The 22,450-nt window shown below is 38.9% G+C and overlaps 1 protein-coding gene across 4 annotated transcripts in view; it reads right to left on the bottom strand.

Moving 5' to 3' along the window:
• Positions 1 to 2,170: 2,170 nt before the first annotated feature.
• Positions 2,171 to 22,450, bottom strand: part of adam11 (ADAM metallopeptidase domain 11) — a 60,580-nt gene continuing 40,300 nt past the window's right edge. For 2 of the 4 annotated variants that reach the window (XM_077205883.1, XM_077205882.1), the window contains 7 exons: positions 22,051 to 22,156; positions 21,810 to 21,929; positions 18,857 to 19,025; positions 16,314 to 16,428; positions 13,880 to 13,970; positions 12,428 to 12,445; positions 2,171 to 6,941 (listed from right to left, as the gene is read on the bottom strand). In XM_077205883.1, the coding sequence (XP_077061998.1) occupies positions 6,926 to 6,941; positions 12,428 to 12,445; positions 13,880 to 13,970; positions 16,314 to 16,428; positions 18,857 to 19,025; positions 21,810 to 21,929; positions 22,051 to 22,156 (635 nt within the window). In that variant the 3' untranslated portion in view covers positions 2,171 to 6,925. Of the gene's footprint in view, positions 6,942 to 7,016; positions 7,476 to 11,730; positions 12,446 to 13,879; positions 13,971 to 16,313; positions 16,429 to 18,856; positions 19,026 to 21,809; positions 21,930 to 22,050; positions 22,157 to 22,450 lie in introns of those variants that run through there. The other 2 variants (XR_013195573.1, XR_013195574.1) reach the window with 1 other exon arrangement.

Raw genomic sequence — 22,450 nt, 5'->3', positions numbered from 1 at the left:
GGGATTTAGACCATTTCACCTCTCTATCAGACCAGTGTTTCTCAAACTTTTTCTGCCATTCCCCATTTTGGAGGTAGGGAAGGGTTCCGTGCCCCACCTGTCCTTAATCGCCCCAACAAAATGTTAATAAACTAGGCTTTAAGTTAAAATGTATTTTATTAACATGACATTTTAAAAACATAAACAGGACAGTAGATTAAAATAATAATGCAATTGTGTTTGTATTTTGCCTCTGATAACATCAAATTCAGAAACGGAGAAAATACAAGTGTGGTCTAGTCGTGCTTTGCTTTATTTTGTCACTTGGCAAACTGCATGCAAAAAGAACAAACAAAATTGAAAAAGAATAATAATAATCTTAGGGTTTTTCTTGGCTCAAAACGAGCCGGAGGTGGTAAAATCCTAATAATGTACGTATTTTAGGTATTTTAATAAGAGTATTTTGTATTTTTCGAAGACTATCATGTAAGCTACTGTTTCTCCCACAGTATTTTGTGTGTGGACCGGTACCTCCATAGACAGTAAAAGAAAGGGTAGCCTACCTCTATGAGGGTCTGGGGGCATGCTCCCCCGGAAAATCTTAACTAATTTACTGTCTGCAATGAGCCTGTTTTGTAGTAGGCTACACATCTTTTCTGAGCCAGAGACGGGCGCGCTCAGTGCTTGTCATATATCACAACTATTCTTGTTTTCAACCACATAATGTTTATTTTAGATTTAATTTTTCAGCACGACCTGGCACCTGCTCACAGTGCCAAAACCAACGGTAAATGGTTTACTGACCATGGTATTACTGTGCTCAATTGGCCTGCCAACTCTCCTGACCTGAACCCCATAGAGAATCTGTGGGATATTGTGAAGAGAAAGTTGAGAGACGCAAGACCCAACACTCTGGATGAGCTTAAGGCCGCTATCGAAGCATCCTGGGCCTCCATAACACCTCAGCAGTGCCACAGGCTGATTGCCTCCATGCCACGCCGCATTGAAGCAGTCATTTCTGCAAAAGGATTCCCGACCAAGTATTGAGTGCATAACTGAACATAATTATTTGAAGGTTGACTTTTTTTTGTATTAAAAACACTTCTTTTATTGGTCGGATGAAATATGCTAATTTTTTGAGATAGGAATTTTGGGTTTTCATGAGCTGTATGCCAAAAACAATAAACGAACAGTGTATGATTATGATTTAGGCATTACAGGTCAGAAGTCAGATTGGATCAGAACATTCAGAATATTATCCAGTTCCATCTGGTTGAAGATTGGAGTTCAGTGTGGAGTACCACAAGGCTCTAGAACTATTGCTTTTCACCCTACAGCTACAGACTACATGCTACTGGTCCCATCAAATGCCAGCTGATCCTGATCTTCAAGCAAATGGAGCTGGATGAAAATTTTGAACGTGATGCAGCCAGGAATGATAAATCGCACCATGTTTGTTCTTTTGTCAAGAGGAGAACTTGCCCCCTTACTGAGTCTGGTTTCTCTCAAGGTTTTTTCTCCACCTGATGGAGATTGGGCTCCTTGCCACTGTCTGCTTAGTTGGGGCTTCAAAGACACTCAATTCAGTAATACTGCATTATCGATTTGACTGCACTGTAGCCTACTATCAAATAAGAACAAAAACTTGAACTGAAATGAGTTTATGACACCACTGTCTCCCACCGAGCTGCTTATCTAAATCGAATTGGTTTCATAATTGATGAATCCTGCAACATCAACAGTTATTAAACTTAATTAAATCAACATTGGGCTGACTCATATGAACTATTGTCTTCTGTAGAGCTTCTTATAACAGAATTTAACTCATTTGATAATTAACTGAATCTACACTGAACTTAAGCTGAACAATGAGACCATGGTCTTCTGCACAGCTGCTTTATAGCAGAAATTGAATTTGTCTCATTTTATATAGTATGGCCAGATGTATTGTGTCTCCATATACAATACCTGGAAGTCCCCAGGTGATGCATATGATGCATAATTACATGCAACTAACCCTCAACCAAATCCTAATCCTATAGTAACATGTAGTTGCTTAATGTAATTACACTGTAACAATGACACCTTAAAATAAAGTGTAACCGGAAGAGCTCCTAAATTAAGCTCTAGAGAGACTAAAGAAAGGTGGCGTTTTCATATACTTGAAATAGTTTATTAAAAACAATGCAAGAAATGTTCAGGACTTTATTTATTTAAGCTTCGTAACTTGCAAGTCTCGTCAACATTCCCAGTGTTTTTTGAAGATAAAAAAAAAAGAATTACATTGCATCTCATCTGAGAAAAAGAACAGAAATGATTTTTTTTCCCACATTTCACTCACACGCATGCTGAGTAAATTCTATTTTTTTTTATGGCAATTTAGACAAAATCAATGATGCGTCTACCTCTCCTCCATTCAGTTAGTTTAAGCTTCAGGTAAGCTATTACAAAATGTACACACAGTCTCACACCCCGGAAGACATTTCTCCAGGAATTCTTGTTTTTTATGGCAGTTGTTATACACAAATATACAATAAAACATTGCTACTCTTGAATGCTTTCGAAGTTTTTTTTGTTTAACTACATATTGATACACAGTAGATACTTGTATTTGTGAAATTTGACAAATCATGACAAAAATTGTCTAGTACATTTGTGTTTTCTGTGTTACAAATACATTTAGACCGTTGCATTCAGACAATAATAATATACATAAAAGAATTCTGCGTTAATGTCGTCGTTTACAGCTGATACATTCTGAAACAAATATCTTCCCAAACATTATTGACAGAAACATTTAAAAAAAAAAAAAAACAGCTTTAATTTGCTGGCAGCCTGTTCTTGGCAATACAACAAATCAAGCAAGTCGTGGAAAGAACAAAATTTTTCTGGGATGTTTTTTATTTTTTTCTACCACAGTGCTAATCGATGTTATTGAGAAGTTTATTACAAACCTCTGGAAATGAGATGGTGTCGCATCATTGAGGAAAATTCTTATTTGCTGTGAGCTTTAGCTGAACCTGATATTACTAAGGTGTCATTCAATTTATCAATCAAATTGTCTAAAATGTATTACAAAGTATAATATTTCCATAGTAATCCTAGACATAGAAATCTGTAAGAAGTTTAAAAAATCACACTCAAAGAGAAAACTTCTAAAACACAGGAACTCAGTGAATGAAAGACACAGTGATTTTAATGAAACGTTGGAATGTGACTGAAGGCAGTATATTTAAAACACCTTATTGGCTACGGTAATAGATTGTCCTTAAATTCCTCTCAGCATCTATCAAGTTGATGTTTTTTTCACAGAGGTTCTTTAGTGATCCAACAACATGCAACCTATCTATCAGTTGGATGAAAACGTGGCTCAAGATGTAGGGTGGACCGCACTAGAACTTTTAACCCCCAAATCAACCAATCAATCAATAAATTAAGATGAAAGAACCCTTTCTTTGGAATCTTGCACATGCTCTATATTTGGTGTAGATGTGTGATTGTGTTTTTAAAGGACCCAAAATTCTGTATTTACATTATCAGATAATTAAAGACATATATAAATGTATACATGTCTTTAATTTAATACTGTATGTTCAGATCTGATTTTTGGCTGTACTGTATTTGATAACATTACACATGACCACATGTACCTCTATAGTAACAGGCTGATCATTGGCGAATGTAACTTTGATTATGAAGTATTTTTGAAGGCACAAGAAAATATGACCAAACATTTAGTCTGAAGATATAAATATAGCTAATTAATCCTTTCTTGATTCTACTAAAACAAAAGGCTGCATGGATCCTTTTTTAAATGACTAAGATGAGACAATATTTGCAAGCTTGTTTTTATGGAAAAGCACCCACATTCCTGTGAGCACTGTAAAGTATCCACTGTGTATTATTCAGTAACTGGCTCATTCCTCTTCTACAGTACTTTTATTAATTTTTAAAACTTGAAAAGGTTAAAAATGCTTAAGTTGTAATTTAAGGAAGTAGTTCTATAATAAAGTATATTAGACTCTTCTACAAATAACTCTCTATCTCTAACAGGTCTCCATCATGCCTAACAAGTTAGAAATAAAGTTAAAGTTCTTGACATAGCCAAGAGACAATGCGGGTTAGCTAATAAGAGGGCTTTAAAAAGTTAGTTTATATATATATACTGCATATACTAAATTGTGATATTATCAGAGATTTTCCGAATGAAACTGTAAGTGAGGTACAGTAACACACTCTTAGAAGAAAGGGTTCTATATAGAACCTTAAAAGGGTTCTGTCATGGGATCATTTTATGGATTTAGTTTTAATTATTTTTTAATTGAATTCACTTTTATGAATTAAGCAGCTTGTAAACACTTTAAATGAAAAATGAAAAAGATGAAATAACTTGTTAAACATGAAAGTATTGAGATATTTCTCCTTATATAAAACCTTTTTGGCAAAAAGCGTTCAGTGACACTTTATTTGACAGTGTCCCTGTTACACATCTTGTAATAACATAGTAACACCACAGTAATAACGTTATATTATATATAATTACGCGCAATTAACCCTAAATACATAGTAAGTACATGAGTAAGTAGGCTACGTGTTGTTAATTAATATTACTCAGTACTTATTTGTACTTACACTAAGGGCACCTTAAAATAAAGTGCATACTTTAAAATTCCGTCAAGATTTCCAGAACCCCACTGAACCTTTTTTCTAAGAGTGCAGAGCATCGCATCATCAAATCCATTGCTAATACGTACTATTTTTCCCACCAAAACTTCTTGAAGGATGATGTCATTTAAGAACTGGATTTTGAAATTTTTAAGTCTAACAGAATGGAAAGTTATCGAAGAAAACTAATGTCAATCAGTACAATTTGTGAGTTTGATATTTCATTGCGTACACAACGGCGACATGAAGACGTGCAAGAGAGTAGAAATGACCCAGTCTGACTCTGCACCTTTTGTGTAAACGAACTGCCGCCCTACTGGTTTTCTGCTGGTTGTGCACGAGAATCAATAAACAGCATGGAGCTGATATTGTTGTGTATGATTTATTGTAAATACAAATGTTTCTTTTCTCTAAAGTCTTGCTTGTTTCTGAATGTTTGTTAATGTTAATTATCTATTATCTATCAAAACTAAAAGTAACTTAAAGTACTTTTTGTTTTTAAATACAATAAATTTAATAATTTGAAAAATGTAAAATTGATCCACACTGATAGGCGTCAATATAAAGTCTTATGGAGCGTTCACACCGGACGCGAATAGAGCGTCTAGCGCGAGTGATTTCAATGTTAAGTCAATGCAAAGACGTGTTACGCGCGTAAAACATTCCTGCGGCGCGAATGAGGCGTAGAGCGCGGCGCGGCAGACGCGAATTCGCCTCATTCGCGCGTCAAGTTCACGTGAATAGCGTGAATTGAGCGTCTGGTGCGTTCCGCGCGCGAATTATTTATTTAGTGCTTTTTGCGCATTCACGCGTTTGACGCGAATTCGCGTCTGCCGCCCGAGTTGAAAAATCTGAACTTCTGCTTCAAATTCATGCCGCGTTAACCAATCAGGAGCCAGCTTGCAGCTGTCACGTGGTGAAGTAAATATTTTACAACATAAAACCAACGGGGTTCGAAACTTTCGCCTCTGACACGCGTGACGCGTGTAAATTTCGCTTCAAACTTTTGTTTTTACGCGCATCAGTTTCACTCTTGTTGCGCGAATTAACACAAAGTGGTCAAGCATCAAACTAGACGCGGTAGACGCGAATTTGACACGCTATTCGCGTCCGGTGTGAACGCACAGTAACAGCTCTGTGACATCAGCCAGCAGAACAAAGTCACTTAGTGCTCCTTTATACTATATAGTGGACACGATTGTTGTAACATAAAAATGATTGGAAATATGACTTGGTTTTGCCCATTGGTGTCAGCATTGTCTTCATTCTCGACCCCTATAAATTAGTTTGTGCTTTTATCTGACGGTGTTATTTTTACAGTAGAAGGGCAAAATAGTGCTGTCATATACATTATATACATATGTAGCTCAGGTGTTCCTCTTATAAGATTTACAAATTATACATAATACATATTTTACTAAAATTACCTGGCCTTGCCTCACTCAGCTATGTGCTTATGAAAAGTATATACTACATTAAACTCATACAAGCAATGGCTTATTTTTTGTTACATAAAAGTACATTCATATGGTTATGCATGTTTTTTTAACTATTATGGATGATATTAAAAGCAGCAAGAGTATAGATATCAGACTCAAATGAGGGTAAACATTTTTTTAGGTAGATTTCTACTGGGAAATACATATATATTTTGAGAGATTTTCTCCAACTTGAAAAGTCACGGCTTCTCAGTGTCTGTTTCGATTAATGTGGCAGCTCGCTGATTAGGACCAGTATAATGCATCAAAATTTCTAATAATTTGAATAACATTTTGTTTTTGTGAAAAAAATAATGAACTGATAATTCTGACTATTGACCTGAAGTGATGCGTCTCGAGGCGCCAGTTAATAAATCTGCATATAGCGCACAAGCAATCTCTATGGTGCTTTTTGGTCCTTTTCCGGAACTCAACAATGTGACATTTCTGCTCAATATCTCATTTTGTGCTCCGCAAAAGAAAAAAAGTCAGTCATATGTGTTCAAAACAACATACGGGTGAGCAAATTATGACTTTTTTCATTTTCTGTGCTAGGTTTAATAGACCAAAACTGATTACTAATAACTAACATCTTCAAAACTGAAATCAGTTTAAGAATGTTACCATGGGATGTACTGGAGTGTTTCGAGGCAACAGGTGACAGGCAGTAACAGGAAGTGGAAGAGACAGAAGGGAGTGACACTGGAGTTTGGTGAGAGAGTGGAAGACATTGGTAGTTTCTTCTATTTCCCTCAAAGTTTAAAGAACACAGTGCCGAAGCACAGGAGAGCAGATGACATGCTTTATCCCCCACCAGATCTGAAGAATAGACACAGAAAAGAAGGAAAATATAGGAAGAGAAAGAATATGTTAAATGATACAATTGACCATGTATTGTAGCTTATATTCTTTATTTGCCTAAATGAAGAAGGCCACACAAGTAACTTCAAATACTTCAAAAGTTACTGAAGCAATTATATGATTAAAATGGTAAGGGTCATTTGTATTGGTAATCCAGTGAGGTCTGCATTATATCTACTAACTGGAATTTGTGAGTAAATGTGGTGTGTATTTATTAGTATATTGTTATGAATATGTAAAAAAGCATTGCAAACATTTTTGGTCGCACTTTGCATTAGGTGTCTTTAATTGCTATTGTGATGAGGGGGGCGGGGTTTGCGGAGTTTGCAGCGGGAGAGTGAGGGAGGAGCCGAGCGGTAAGTAAGTGGGTCAAATGCAAAATGACGAACACCTGTGTCTGATTGCAGTAATTGGTGTGGGGAGACCGCATATAAACCGGCTGGTGCGAGAGAGAGAGAGAAGGACCGGGGACTCCGTATCAACACTCGCGACCTGCTGGCTGACAAATGGACTGAGTTTGTACGACGGAGAGAGCTTTATGAATGGAATGAGTTTACACATCGGCAAGAGTTTGATAAAAGTGGACTGAGAGCTGAACCAGCAGGAAAGAGTGTCTTTGAACTGTGCTGTAGAGACTTCTACGGTGAAGGCGCATGTGGCGCACCTTTTCTTTATTTTGTTTCATTTTTAATAAAGTATACGAGTCCCCGTTACACCAACCCTTGTCTTCTTTCATCCCTACACTGAACCTTTGTTACACTGGTGCCAAAACCCGGGATGGAAGAAGCCGCCGCCAGACTGCCTCTGTCCCCATTTGCGGATGTCATCCACGCACTCGGGGGTCTCCACCTAGAACAACATTGTGCCCTGCTGGCCGTGAAGGACGAACAGGAGCGCCGGTTCGAGGCGCTCCTCCGCACCCAGCAGGAAGACCGCGAGCTGTTCCGGAGCTGGATAGACCGGGAGGGACGGGCAGGACCACCAACGCCAGCTTCAGCCTCGGCCCAGACCATCCCGCTTCACAAAATGGGTCCGCAGGATGACCCAGAAGCGTTCCTCGACCTCGAGAAGACGGCCGAGGCCTGGGGCTGGCCGCCCGGGGACTGGCCAGTGCAGTTGATCCCGCTGTTGTCCGGGGAGGCACAGATCGCTGCACAGCAGTTGCCAGTCCCGAACCTCCTGGTCTATCAAGACCTCAAGAGTGCCATCTTGCAGCGGGTCAGCTGGACCCCCGAGCAAAGCAGACAGTGGTTCCGGATCCTCGAGCTTCGGGAGTCTGGTCTGCTCCGGGACGCCTGCGGCAAATGGCTGATGCCCGAAGAGCGCGACGTCGAGGCAATCATCGACCAGGTGGTACTGGAGCAGTTCGTGGCGCGGCTCTCTCGGAGAATCGCGCAGTGGGTCCAGTGCTACCGCCCGATGTCGCTGGACCAGGCCATCCAGTTGGCGGAGGACCTGATGGTGGCATGCCCAGGGGTCGGCGAACCCCTTCCAGCAGCTTCTTCCAGCAGATTCAGGCTGTAACCAAACCTCCATCCATCAAAATCTGATTCAACCTGGGGCATTGGATAATAGCCGCATGGTTAAGGTAAGGTGTGTGCACGGGGAAGTGGTGGATTATCCCTTAATGCCGGTCACGATCCAATTCAGGGGCCAAAAGCATAGTGTGGAGGCAGCCGTAAGTGAGCACCTCCGACATCCACTAATTTTGGGGACGATTGGCCGGGGTTTAAAGTATTGTTGGGACATTTATGTGCGGGTGTTTCTGGGACTAAAAGGAAGCGGGGGAGGAGAGCGGTCGCTCAGGTGGGAGAGGCTGTACCGGGACCATCGGAACCTGCACCAGAGGATCGGAACACTATTGAAAGACAGGATCTTTCGGAGCGTGATGACTTTCCTCTGGAGCAGTCCCTAGATGAAACGCTTAAAAATGCATTTGATCAGGTCCGCACAATCGACGGACAGCCTCTCCACCCAGACCGACCTCTTTCATATCCTTATTTCGCAATTATAAAAGATAAGTTGTATCGGGTGACCCAGGACACCCAGACAAAGCAAGATACAACACAGTTATTAGTTCTGAAAAGCCGTCGGGAAATGCTTTTCCAGACGGCTCATTGTAATCCGATGGCTGGGCATTTAGGGCAGACAGCTACACTAAATCGTCTAATGACCCGATTCTTTTGGCCGGGCATTCACGAGAACGTGCGCAAGTGGTGCGTGCGTGTCAGTTGGTAAACCCACCGGCCAACCCAAAAGCACCGTTGTGCCCCCTTCCTTTAATGGAGGTCCCCTCCGAGAGAATTGGTATGGACCTCATCGGGCCATTAGAACGATCCACACGAGGGCATTGCTTTGCATTAGTCCTAGTGGATTATGCAACGCGGTACCCAGAAGCAGTGCCGCTTCGCAATATTTCTGCTAAGAGCGTAGCGAGCGCGCTGTTTCAATTAATCTCCCGGGTGGGAATCCCAAAGGAGATTCTCACCGACCAAGGCACGGCGTTTATGTCACGTACTATTCGCGAACTTAACGAATTATTGGACATTAAATCGATTCGCACCAGCGTCTATCACCCACAAACAGACGGACTGGTGGAACGTTTTAATCGCACGTTGAAATCAATGATTCGGAAGTTCGTGCAGGAAGACGCAAAAAATTGGGATAAGTGGCTAGAACCCCTCTTGTTCGCTGTACGCGAGGTCCCCCAAGCCTCCACGGGGTTTTCCCCCTTCGAGCTTTTTTATGGGCGTCAGCCCCGCCGGGTGCTGGACGTGCTTAGGGAAACTTGGGAGGACGGACCTTCGAATAGCAAAAATGAAATTCAATATGTCATGGACCTGAGAACAAAACTCCACACTTTGGGGCGGCTTTCTATGGAGAATTTGTTACAGGCCCAGGACAAACAAAGTCGGCTGTACAACAGGGGGGCTAGACTACGTGATTTTGCACCGGGAGATAAAGTACTTGTATTACTCCCCACATCCAGTTCTAAATTACTCGCGAAGTGGCAAGGACCCTTTGAGGTCACACGGCGAGTCAGGGATCTCAACTATGAGGTTATTCGTACGGACAGGGGAGGGGCACATCGGATTTACCACCTCAGTCTCCTTAAAAAATGGAATGAGGCGGAATCAGTGATGTTGGCAACGGTAGTGAGTGGGGAGGAGGATCTCGGTCCAGAAGCGAATTCAAAATCTCAATCACTCGCTCTGGACCCTGGTGGAGATCACCTCTCGTCATCCCAAATCATTGATATACGTAATTTACAAACGGAGTTTGCTGATGTGTTCTCGCCCATGCCTGGCCGAACGAACCTCATTCAGCACGACGTTGAGACTGAGCCGGGTATAGTAGTACGCAGCCGGCCATATCGCTTACCTGAACATAAAAAGAAAGTAGTTCAGGATGATTTGAAGGGTATGCTGGACATGGGGGTAATAGAAGAATCCAACAGTGACTGGGCAAGCGCGATCGTTTTGGTTCCAAAACCCGACGGCTCGGTTCGGTTCTGTGTGGATTATCGCAAGGTGAATGCCGTGTCGAAATTCAACGCGTATCCAATGCCTCGGGTTGACGCATTGCTTGATCAGCTCGGCACTGCTCGATTTTATTTGACACTGGATTTAAAAAAGGGATATTGGCAGATCCCCTTAACTCCAATGTCCAGAGAAAAAAACGCCTTCACAACGCCGTTGTTTACACCAATTTGTCACTCTTCCTTTCGGCTTGTTCGGGGCTCCGGCGACCTTTCAGCGCCTGATGGACAGAATTCTCCGGCCGCATGCTGCATATGTCGCTGCTTACTTGGATGATATTATCATCTATAGTAATGATTGGCAGCGTCATATGCAGCATTTACGGGCTGTCCTCAGGGCGCTCCGAGAAGCCGGGCTCACGGCCAATCCAAAGAAATGTGCGGTTGGGCGTGTGGAGGTTAGGTATCTGGGCTTCCACTTGGGTCATGGACAGGTGCGTCCCCAAATTGATAAGACTGCAGCAGTTGCGACCTCCCCAAGACCTAAGACCAAAAAGGAGGTTAGACAGTTCCTGGGGCTAGCGGGATATTACAGAAGGTTTGTGCCTAATTATTCGGACCTCGCTAGGCCGCTGACTGATCTAACTAAAAAGGATGCACCAGATACCGTCCAGTGGACGGAGCGGTGTCAGCAGGTCTTTACCCAGATAAAGGCTGCTCTGTGTGGCGGACCGCTCTTACAGGCTCCTAACTTCTGTCTCCCTTTTATTCTGCAGACTGATGCGTCGGACAGAGGGATGGGTGCAGTCCTGTCCCAGGTGATAGAGGGTGAAGAGTGGCCGGTGCTGTACATTAGTCGCAAGCTCTCTAAGAGAGAGACTAAGTACAGCACCATTGAGAAAGAATGTCTTGCCATCAGATGGGCCATTCTCACCCTCCGCTATTATCTCTTGGGACGGGAATTCACCCTCTGTCCGGACCATGCTTCCCTCCAATGGCTCCAATGGCTGTGGCTGACTTCCTCTCCAGGAGGAGGAGGAGGGGGGGGCATGTGATGAGGGGGGTATGTGATGAGGGGGGCGTGGTTTTGCGGAGTTTGCAGCGGGAGAGTGAGGGAGGAGCCGAGCGGTAAGTAAGTGGGTCAAGTGCAAAATGACGAACACCTGTGTCTGATTGCAGTAATTGTCGTGGGGAGACCGCATATAAACCGGCTGGTGCAAGAGAGAGAGAGAGAGAGAAGGACCAAGGACTCGTATCAACACTCGCGACCTGCTGGCTGACAAATGGACTGAGTTTGTACGACGGAGAGAGCTTTATGAATGGAATGAGTTTACACATCGGGAAGTTAGATAAAAGTGGACTGAGAGCAGAACCAGCAGGAAGGAGTGTCTTTGAACTGTGCTGTAGAGACTTCTACAGTGAAGGCGCATGTGGCGCACCTTTTCTTTATTTTGTATCAATTTTAATAAAGTATACGAGTCCCTGTTACGCCGACCCTTGTCTTCTTTCATCCCTACACTAAACCTTCGTTACAGCTATGTATTTACACAAAACATTTTATGTTAAGAACGACGACTTGAGTTCAAAACACTTTCGCTGCTATTGAGGCGGAATACGGGTAAGGTTAGAGACAGGTTTGGTGGTATGGTTAGGTTAAGGTGTAATGGAAGGGTTAACATTGTAATTACAGAAATAATGACAGCTGTAATTATATGCAGGTCATTTAAAAATATAAGTAGTTCAATGTAAAATGTACACGATAAGTACATTATATAAAATTATTCATTTAAATGGTAAAGACACTTAATATAAAGTGGGACCACGTTTCTTTCTATCTTTCTTTTTTTTAAATAAAATAAAAACAGAAACTAAATGGAGAAACCAAAATGTGAAAAACAGCTGGTGTGATGTATGCTAGGTGGACATGGGTGTATGATATCACATGTCTTATTGGGCAGGTTCGTACCTTCCTCTTCTGATATTTCTGTAGTCAAGAAACGAAACAGAGAGAGAATAGGACTGTATTTGTGTATCTGTATTTGTCACATTAAAACACTGTGCTGAATTTACTATAAAAATAAGACAAGCAGTCAAGATAATTAAAGGGGTCATGTGATGCTAGTAATAGAATAGGGTAACATGTTTTAATGTTCAAAAAACACATTATTTGCACATACTGTAAATTATTGCAGTACCTATTATGCAAGTACAAAGCCCCTCCTTCCGAAAACTCCACAGAGCTTTGATTGGCCAGCTGACCCAGTGCACTGTGACTGGCCAAAAACCTTGAAAGTATATCGGAAATATAACGTCCCATACCATAATTGTGAGCTTCAGGTTCCAAGGCTTTAAGCAATTATAAACCCACAGAAACACGGCCTCTGCAGACACCCCAGGCTCCAAAAACGGCAACAAAAACAAACTGGGCTAACCCGCACCACGAAACAAACTATTCCAGCCAATAACCAACAAGGAGGATTTGGGGTTAGTGTGCGGATGAGCAGGAGGGAGGGTCTAGCTAGCCTCCGTTTTATTTGACAATACTTCGAATGTCAACAAGAAGTGACGTCACCCAACATCGCTTAGAGCACCTTAGAGCGTTTCACAGTGGTGAGTTTTTATCTCTTACCTTTCAGATACGATGTTACATGGTTTTCATTTGTCTTCTTCACCCTAACAACTTTATGTTCTGAAGCGACAACAATAAAATACTGTTTAAATAAAAATACTGAAGTGTTTTTTTCTAGTTTATTTAGGCGTTTGCAGCCAGCGTTGTACGAGCTGGAATCTGTATTCTGTAAAAAAGCGCTGTACACAAGCTAACTTTTAGGTTTTACTGCTTGGGAACAGCATTATAAATAAATCGTAACCACTGGTTTTGCTTTTGCATCCCTAAAAACAGCGTAAATATCTGGACTTTAATCAAGACATTTTAGGCAGGTCTGGGTCAGTGTTTAAATCTTTTGTGGGAGACTACGAGCTTTTTAAGATTTTATAAATGCACAAACAGATACATTACACAAGCATCCTATGACCCCTTTAAAATTATTTATTGAAGTCTATTTTAAGTGATAGGACAATACAGAAAACCACAAACAAAAAATCAATTTCTCAAAAGCCATATATTAAAAAAGCATAAATAATTTATACTAAATGAGGAAAATGCTACTTGAATACACACACACACACACATATATATATATATATATATATATATATATATATATATATATATATATATATATATATATATATATATATATATATATATATATATACATACACATACATATATATATATACACACATACATACATATATATATATATATATTTATATACACACATACATACATATATATATATATATATTTATATATAAACATATATTTGAATGCAGTTTGTTGTGGATGCCTTACTTGAAGCCCCAGCCTGTTCCTCCCAGTACTATAGCTGCCAACAGTATTGCTCCTGCTATGGAGCCAATGATGATGTTTGTACCGCTCGGACCTGTGGACAGACAGGTAAAGGCATATCTGTCACGTGGGTTTCAGTTATATTCTCGTTTTATGTTTTTATTCATGACTTTTATTTTGTCATGTGCTTTCATTTTGAAAACCCATCTTCCTGTAACCAGTAGTGATTATTTTTAGCTTCATGGTCCCCGGAACAGGCGGCAGTGACATCTTGTGGTCACGTTTGGTTTTGTTGTTTGTTTATTTGAGATATGAAGAACCTGCCTCTCAAAGGCAATCAATAAATATCTGCTTTCATTTAGTGGAACAGGACTCATTTTTCTAAACTATGGAAGTCAATGGGGTCCATCAACTGTTTTGTTACCCATATTCTTCAAAATATAATCTTTTGTGTTCACACAGTATTGGAACAACTTGAGGGTGAATAAATGTTGACAGAATTTGAGCTGTCAACAGCTCAAATTTCTTTTTGAGCATGCTTTCATCATTTAATCACCCTCAAGTTGTTTCAAACCTGTATGAAATTCTTTCTTCTGCTGAACACAAAGGAAGATATTTTGAAGAATGTTGGTAATCAAACAGTTAATGGACCCCATTGACTTCTATTCTGGATGCTGAGCAGAACCAGAAAATATGAACATATCACACCAGTCCTCAGGTCTTTACACTGGCTGCCAGTTACATTTAGGATAGATTTTAGAAATATTATTACTGGTATATAAATCATTAAATGGCCAAGGACCTCAATACATTGCAGATATGCTCACTGAATAAACCCAACAGATCACTCAGATCATTAGGATCACATCAGCTACAAATACCAAGGGTTCACTCTAAGCATGGTGAGTCTGCTTTTAGCTATTATGCCAGCCGCAGCTGGAACCAGCTTTCAGAAGAGGTTGATGTGCTCCTACAGTAGTCACATTCAAATCCAGACTCAAAACACATCTGTTTAGCTGTGCATTTACTGAATGAGCACTGTGCCACTGTTCGTCCGACTGTTTGTATCGTATATATATTTTGTTTTTATTCAAAACTGTTTTAATTACTCTGATTTCTTTTGATTATTTTAATTTCTTCTGATTATTTTAATTTCTTCTATGTAAAGCACTTTGAATTACCACCGTGTATGAAATGTGCTATATAAATAAACTTGACTTTCCTTCTATAGTATGAAAAAAAAAATACTATGGAAGTCAGTGGGGTACATCAACAGTTTGGTTACCGACATTCGTCAAAAATATCTTCTTTTGAGTTCACCACAGGAAAGAAATTCATACAGGTTTGAAACAACTTGAGATTGAGTAAATGATGACAGAATTTTCATTTTGAAGTTACTGCGTTTAATATAAATGTATATAATTCATGAGTTTACTTAATAATACAGTATAATCCGAGTACATGCTGTTCATTACTGGAGATTCAATGTTGTACTGAGATCAGATCTGGAGAAATCAGCATTGGAGGATGATAGGATGATTAGGAGTTACTGTTTATATACCCTTGAAGCGTGATTGGCTGGATCAGATGAACAAGCACCTCCCAAACATTATGTCATGATGTTTATCTATAATACATTATCATTTAATTGTAAATAATTTGTGTAAAATAAGGTTGTAACGGTATGAGATTTTCACAGTATGATAACGTTTTCAGAAAATATCCTGTTTCCGCAGAAATATATAGGCCTATTTATCCATATGTATATATGGATATATACAAACAATATAAATAAATGTATATATTTATCCATCCATCTATTCTCCAAACTCCTTATCCACTGTAGGGTCATGGCATATATTTATAATAATATTTATAATAGTTATTACTGTTATATATTTTATATTAGGAAAATATACATCACTTTTAAGGAGATTCTAGTTTCCAAATGTGTTTGGTACATTTTTTAATACAAAATCTAGTTTTCCATTCGCTATCAATCCTACTCTGCGGTTAGGGGAATAAAGAAAAAGCCTAAATTTTTCATACAATAATGTATGCAATGCATTTACACCTGTGTCCCAGCCCAAGCATTTTTTTGTTTTGTTTCTGCATATTAAGATTTTCCGTTATATGGTGCTGAGCGCTACACGTCCACCTGAATAAAAAATGAAGTTAGCGGCTCTCACAATTATTTAAAGTGTCCACCGGACCCCGTCCTCACCTGAACCAAACTCCCCTCAGCATTCACAACAAGGACAACGAATCCCCCCTGTTCCTCGGACACGTTTCCCATGGACACGATATATCCCCATTTTGAACATACATTTTATGTTTATTTTAAGTTAAATAAACACGTGGAGCCCTTACGATCCCAGTTACACCACTAAACATGCTAGTATTACATTCCGAACACTGAATATGTGGTGTTGTGAACCTTTGTATTTCTCAGGACCGTCTAGAGGCTGGGGGTCAGGAATGGGGTCGTACACACTGCAGTCCTTCCCAGTGTAGTCGGAGTCACAGATACACTTCACCTCATTACTGCACGTCTGGAAAGGAGAGGCAGAAAATATCTAGATAAGCCAAAATCCTAGGAAAAAACATCTTGGCTCACATTATTACAGTATAACAAAACTATCTGGAATAGCAGTCAACGTGACAATGAGAAAAAAATTTAAATACAAAATTTTAAATGTTAAATTCACATTAGACTTTTTGACAATCGGCTATTTTTCACACTGTTTTCTGCTTACAACAAAACCAACCGTTGTCTAAATCGCTTAATTACTTTGGAATTTAGAAATAACTATATTCACGTAGGGACAGAGTATCACCCATATCATCGTTTTATATCATCATATCACCCAGTCCTGAAACTTGCTCTATGGTAAAGCAATAAGGCATTGCAGACATATCAGTATGAATTTCTGTAAAGTTGCTTCGAAACGATGTGTATTGTGCAAAAAATGCTATACAAATAAATTTGACTTGACATGATATGGCATGGCGTAAACTAAGTAAAAAGACATGCTTTTCTTACATCCCTATATTTTAAATGTGTGTGGAGATGGTCATAATCATCATTTAAAAAAATCTAACTTTTTTTTTTTACATAAAAATATTTAAGTCACTTCTGACCATCTGAATTGACCATAGCATGTCAGAACAAGGTTAAATTAGCTTATTTTTTCATAAGAGGCTTTATAACATTTACACACAGCCATAAGGGTCTACAAGGATGATAATTTCCTGTTCTGAGGGTTTTTTTGTCACATGGGAAAAAAATGGATTCCTCAATATTTGTTATGCCATACATTGTAAGATAATAAGAAAATATTATAGAAATGACTTTATTGCCAAGAATATCGGCCTTCCAATTCCAGGGAAACAGTACACTGAGTCACTCACAGCAATAAACATGGTTTGCCAATGGAGTGCTTAAGGAGAGACCCCTGATATGATTGTAAAGCGCTTTGGGTGTACAGTACACTAAAGTGCTATATAAATCCTCATTTCATTTCACATAAAATATTAGGGGTAGAAGATATTCAATGAGTTTGACTGAAAAGCAGCTCTGTAGGCAAGGCAAGTTTATTTATAGAGCACATTTCATACAGATGTAATTCAAAGTGCTTTACAGATTTTTAGTTTTTTTTAAATAGTAAGAAAAGAAAGGAATAAATTGGTTACAATTAAACAAAGATTACATTAAAAATACCTGCCAGGTTTTTTGATCTAAAGCCATTATTGTCAGGCGCTGTGTAGGCTGTAGTAAGTACACGATCACAAAGGATAACAAAAGGAGTCTTTAATAATAAATTCTGCAAGAACACACAGGAGAATCACAGGGAAGAAGCTCAGGAAATAACCACACTTAACACAAACAATCCCGGACAATGAAACTTGAAACTGAGGGCTTAAATACAAGGGAGAGTAATCAACTGAACAGAAACAGGCGTGTAGAGCTACTTAACAACAAATGGGTTGAGTAAATACTGTACCATGATGGTACAGTAGTCAACATTTGAAGTGGATCAAAACCTTTCAAAGTTATACATGAATTTTGAACAATACCCATTCTTGTCTTAGGACAACGTTGATGGACTTTTTTTAACCAGTTCAAATGTTGACTACTGTAGTTGAACTAACTGAATGTAAGCACTGACATAGGGAGTTTATGGGACTGAAGTCGCTTTGTGATTGAGCTAGGCAGATTTGGGTGTCATCTGCATAGCTGTGATAAGCCATATTGTTGTTTTGAATGATATGGCCAAGTGGGAGCATATACAATTGAACAGTAGAGTCACAAGTTTTGAATGTAATTAAATTAACTTTATAGTTTTAGATCAGTATACTATAGTTTATGAGTACTAAAGTTTTTCAGACAATGGTGAATGAATAAATCCCATCTTTCTTTTCACTCAATTAAACAAACAATCTGTGGTAAAAAAATTTTTTTACCACAGTATTCATTTTTTAAGCGGAATTTTATTTTGGACTTTATTAAATACAGAGGAATGTGAATCAAGGGTAAGTTCACCCAAAAATATGAATTATTTACTCACTCATGTCATTCCGAACCTTTTTGCTCATCTTAGGAACACAAATGAAGATATTTTTAATATTCTCACATAATTGTTGTCCATCCATTTAAAGAACAAAAGGTTCATGAAGACATTGAAAAAGTAATCAATATCCATCAAGTTGTTTAACTCATGTACACAATCGCTTGATATGATGACCAGATTTAATTGAGTGTTTTTTCACATATAAACATGAATCCACACGCATAAATGGAGCACATCAAATGTGTGCTTGCATAACACACAAGAACAAACCTCACTGATTCTCACGTCAAGCAAATGTAACGTTGCATATTTTATCCGAGTCACTGCGTCTCATTTAAAAAACAGCACTGACATCAAAACAGACCGTATGTGACTGTGATATTAGATTTGTCAAAGATGAGTAGCTCACCCCATGATCAGAGCACACTTGAGAGAAGGTCGAACCGGGACAGGATGACAGGTTGAAGGTGGTTACCGGCAGACAACGATGGTCCAGGCACATCATATTAGGACCACACGGTGTGCCGTCCTCTACATACCCGAGATCAGTGCCGTCCTCTAGCACTGCATGACCCCCACTGAACACACACAAACAACAGCTTAGTGTTACACACAAACACACACTGCAAACGGGATTTTGTCATGTGAGACAGTTCTGGGAGGTCATTATACCAAATCATACTGATGACAGACTTTGGCTCAGGCATTTCAGAATCATCAAACCAACATTTGAGATGCTGTGCAATAAAATTAGTCTGCTGGTTAGTCCAGATATCCAATCGCATCCACTGTTTAGCCAAAGTCACGTGAGTTTTTTTGTTGCACAACGAGAGATTTATTTGGTAAATGTGTTTTCATCGTAGTTTATGCTATGGAAGCTTGTTTCCGCCACTAAATAAATAAACAATAATTGCATCTTTTTATCTCACAATTCTGACTTTATTTCTCAGAATTGCGAGATATAAAGTCAGAATTGCGTGAAATAAAGTCGCAATTGCTTGTTATAACGTCAGAATTGCGAGATATAAAGTCACAATTGCGTGATATAAAGTCGCAATTGCATGTTATAAAGTCAGAATTGTGAGATATAAAGTCAGAATTGCATGAAATAAAGTCGCAATAGCTTGTTATAACGTCAGAATTGCAAGATATAAAGTCGCAATTGCGTGTTATAAAGTCAGAATTGCGTGTTATTAAGTCAGAATTGCGAGAGAGAAAACTAAGAATTCTGACTTTTTTTCTCGCAATTCAGACTTTATGTCACACAATTCTGACTTTATAACACATAATTGCGAGTTTATATCTCGCAATTCTGATATATTTTCTCAGACTTGTGAGATATAAACTCGCAATTGCTAGTTATAAAGTCCAATTCTATGGGTATGAATGGATATATCTCACAATTCTGACTTTATAACACGCAATTGCGACTTTATATCTCACAATTCTGACTTTATAACACGCAATTGCGACTTTATATCTCACAATTCTGACTTTATAACACGCAATTGCGACTTTATATCATGCAATTCTGACTTTATATCTCGCAATTGTGACTTTATAACACGCAATTGTGACTTTATAACACGCAATTGTGACTTTATATCACGCAATTCTGACTTTATATCTGGCAATTCTGACTTTATATCTCGCAATTCTGACTTAATATCACGCAATTCTGACGTTATAACTAGGGGTGGCACGATCCGCTTTTTTTGCCTCCGATACCGATTCCGATACCTGGGACTCAGTATTGGCCGATACCGATCCGATCCAATACTAAAATAATAATTAAAAAAACAGTGCCAAATTACCTAATAAACTGTATCTGTATGCCTCACTGTGGGGAAGAGACTGTGATTATTCTTTTGTTAAAGGCATCAAAGCTTGACTTAAACATTATTTTCCTTACTTTGTAAAACAATACAGACAAAATATATACTATATAATTAAAATACATTTATTTTAAAATTTTAAGCGCAACTTTTTAATGAAGCAGCAACATATGATACATAGATTGGACAGAACAACTAAGGCTATCAATAAACTGCCATTGTGCAAAAGTATTGTAATATGAAAGGCTACAATTCAGAGTGGCACGAAACCTTATGCGCATCCAGTGCGCAGAATGATGCGCTCGAGGCAACATGGAGTCACGGCGCGCAGCGCCTCGCATTGAAAAGTTCAAAGCACAAAAGTAAGATATACATATATTTCTTTATTTATTCATTAGTTTGAGCCTTTTAACAGTTTTAAATTTCAGTTAATGTGCGTGTGAAGAGCAATTATATCGCTCTCTACTCCAGTGTTGTGATCACTGAGGAGTTGTGTTGTGATCTAACCAGACACCCAGTTGAAAGTAACATGTGAAACTCCAGCACGTTAACGTCTTTTTATGCAAAACATAGACCTTTATCTACATATCTACAGTATAATAATAGGAACATTGACTCATCTTGGAGAGAGTTTCATCGTGTTGACTGTTTTACCCGAGCGCGACGCGCTGTTTGAGTGCTGAGAATGACTGACAGCCGCAGCGGAGGGAAGCACTTAGGTGAAGATTAATTTAACGATTTAAATCTGTACCTCACATTAAACTATATGTAATGGCTTCAGAAATCTTGGAATACAGTACACGAAAACATTATAGTGCTTTATAATGTTTTTGTGCCTTTTGTGTTGTATAACAATAACATACGTAGGCTATACAATATCGGATCGGATTTGGATGGACTCGTCTGGCGATACCCGATCCGGCAAATATTGCTAGTATCGGATCGGCGCACCCCTAGTTATTACACGCAATTGCGACTTCTGAGAAATAAAGTCAGAACTGTGAGATAAAAAGTCGCAATTACCTTTTTTATTTTTCATTCTGTGGCGGAAACAAGCTTCCATATTATGCACATCTTCTTATTGGATAATAAATGTATCGCTTTTGGAATTCTTACAATCTCATTCATACATTTTTTTTTGTTAACAATTTGCTTATGCCTCACTTATGGTTAATTTTAGGTGTGGACCTTTCTAAAAAAAATCATACATTTTCATACAAATCACATCATAAATATTCATACAAAATTGCCATTTTGTAACATTTTTACATTTTCTAATGGGATTAGGTTATTTACTTGAACTAAAATAACTTTTTTTTTTATTTGACTGTGACTTAAAAATGTGAAAGATTCTGAAAAAGCAGAGAGACTCCATAGACAAGCGAAAACACCTCCATTTGATCCAAAACCCCAAAGTATTCGGGTTGTCCTAAATTTATCTTAACCAGTATTCTGTTTTCCAGTAAAAATATCTGAGCATGCTTAAAATAAATTAATTATACCGAAGAAGAAAATATATGGATTTACCGACAATCCAGGTACTTGTTCTGATGGTAGATGGTGAGACTTGTGATTTCTCCATGTGAGTCTCCATACCGTGGTTTCACCGTGATATTAGTGCACAATAAAAATCCACACAACACATCCCTGTGAAAGAAAACACACGACAGTGAAAGACAGATAAAGAGGAAAGAGAAGGATTGTTCCAGCAAAGAGAGAAACGATGCCACTGAAAAGGTTATGAAGCTGTGTTCTGGTTGTTACTCACTGTTTATTGCACTGAATCCAGTTGCGTGAGCTGCTGTCCTGACCGCAGTTGCCACGCTCCGTACCCTCGATGTTCAGCTTCTCATAACACATGCGATCTGCTGCATCTAATGGCACACACGGTCAAATAACTGAGCATTGTGCATGTGCAATTTCAGTATTAGAATTAAAGTAGTGATGTGTACAGATTTAAATAGGCACTGATTCATTATATGACACTGTTTGTATTCACTAATAATTTTGATGTGTGGTTAAAATATAGAATTGTTCTGTAGTTTAGAAGAAAAGTTTCCATTTTTCTCTAAATGACTTTGTATGGATTTGTATGAAGTTGATTTTGCATGGATCTTTCTATCATTGTTACAATTTTTTTTTATTAAACATTACTATACACTTTTAAA

The sequence above is a fragment of the Siphateles boraxobius genome, unplaced genomic scaffold, assembly GCF_051911475.1.
Source record: "Siphateles boraxobius isolate OS27281-9 unplaced genomic scaffold, OSU_SipBor_1 55, whole genome shotgun sequence".
Classification (NCBI taxonomy): Eukaryota; Metazoa; Chordata; class Actinopteri; order Cypriniformes; family Leuciscidae; genus Siphateles; species Siphateles boraxobius.
Note: the sequence above shows the minus strand (reverse complement) of the source record. Positions and strands in the feature narration are given on the sequence as shown.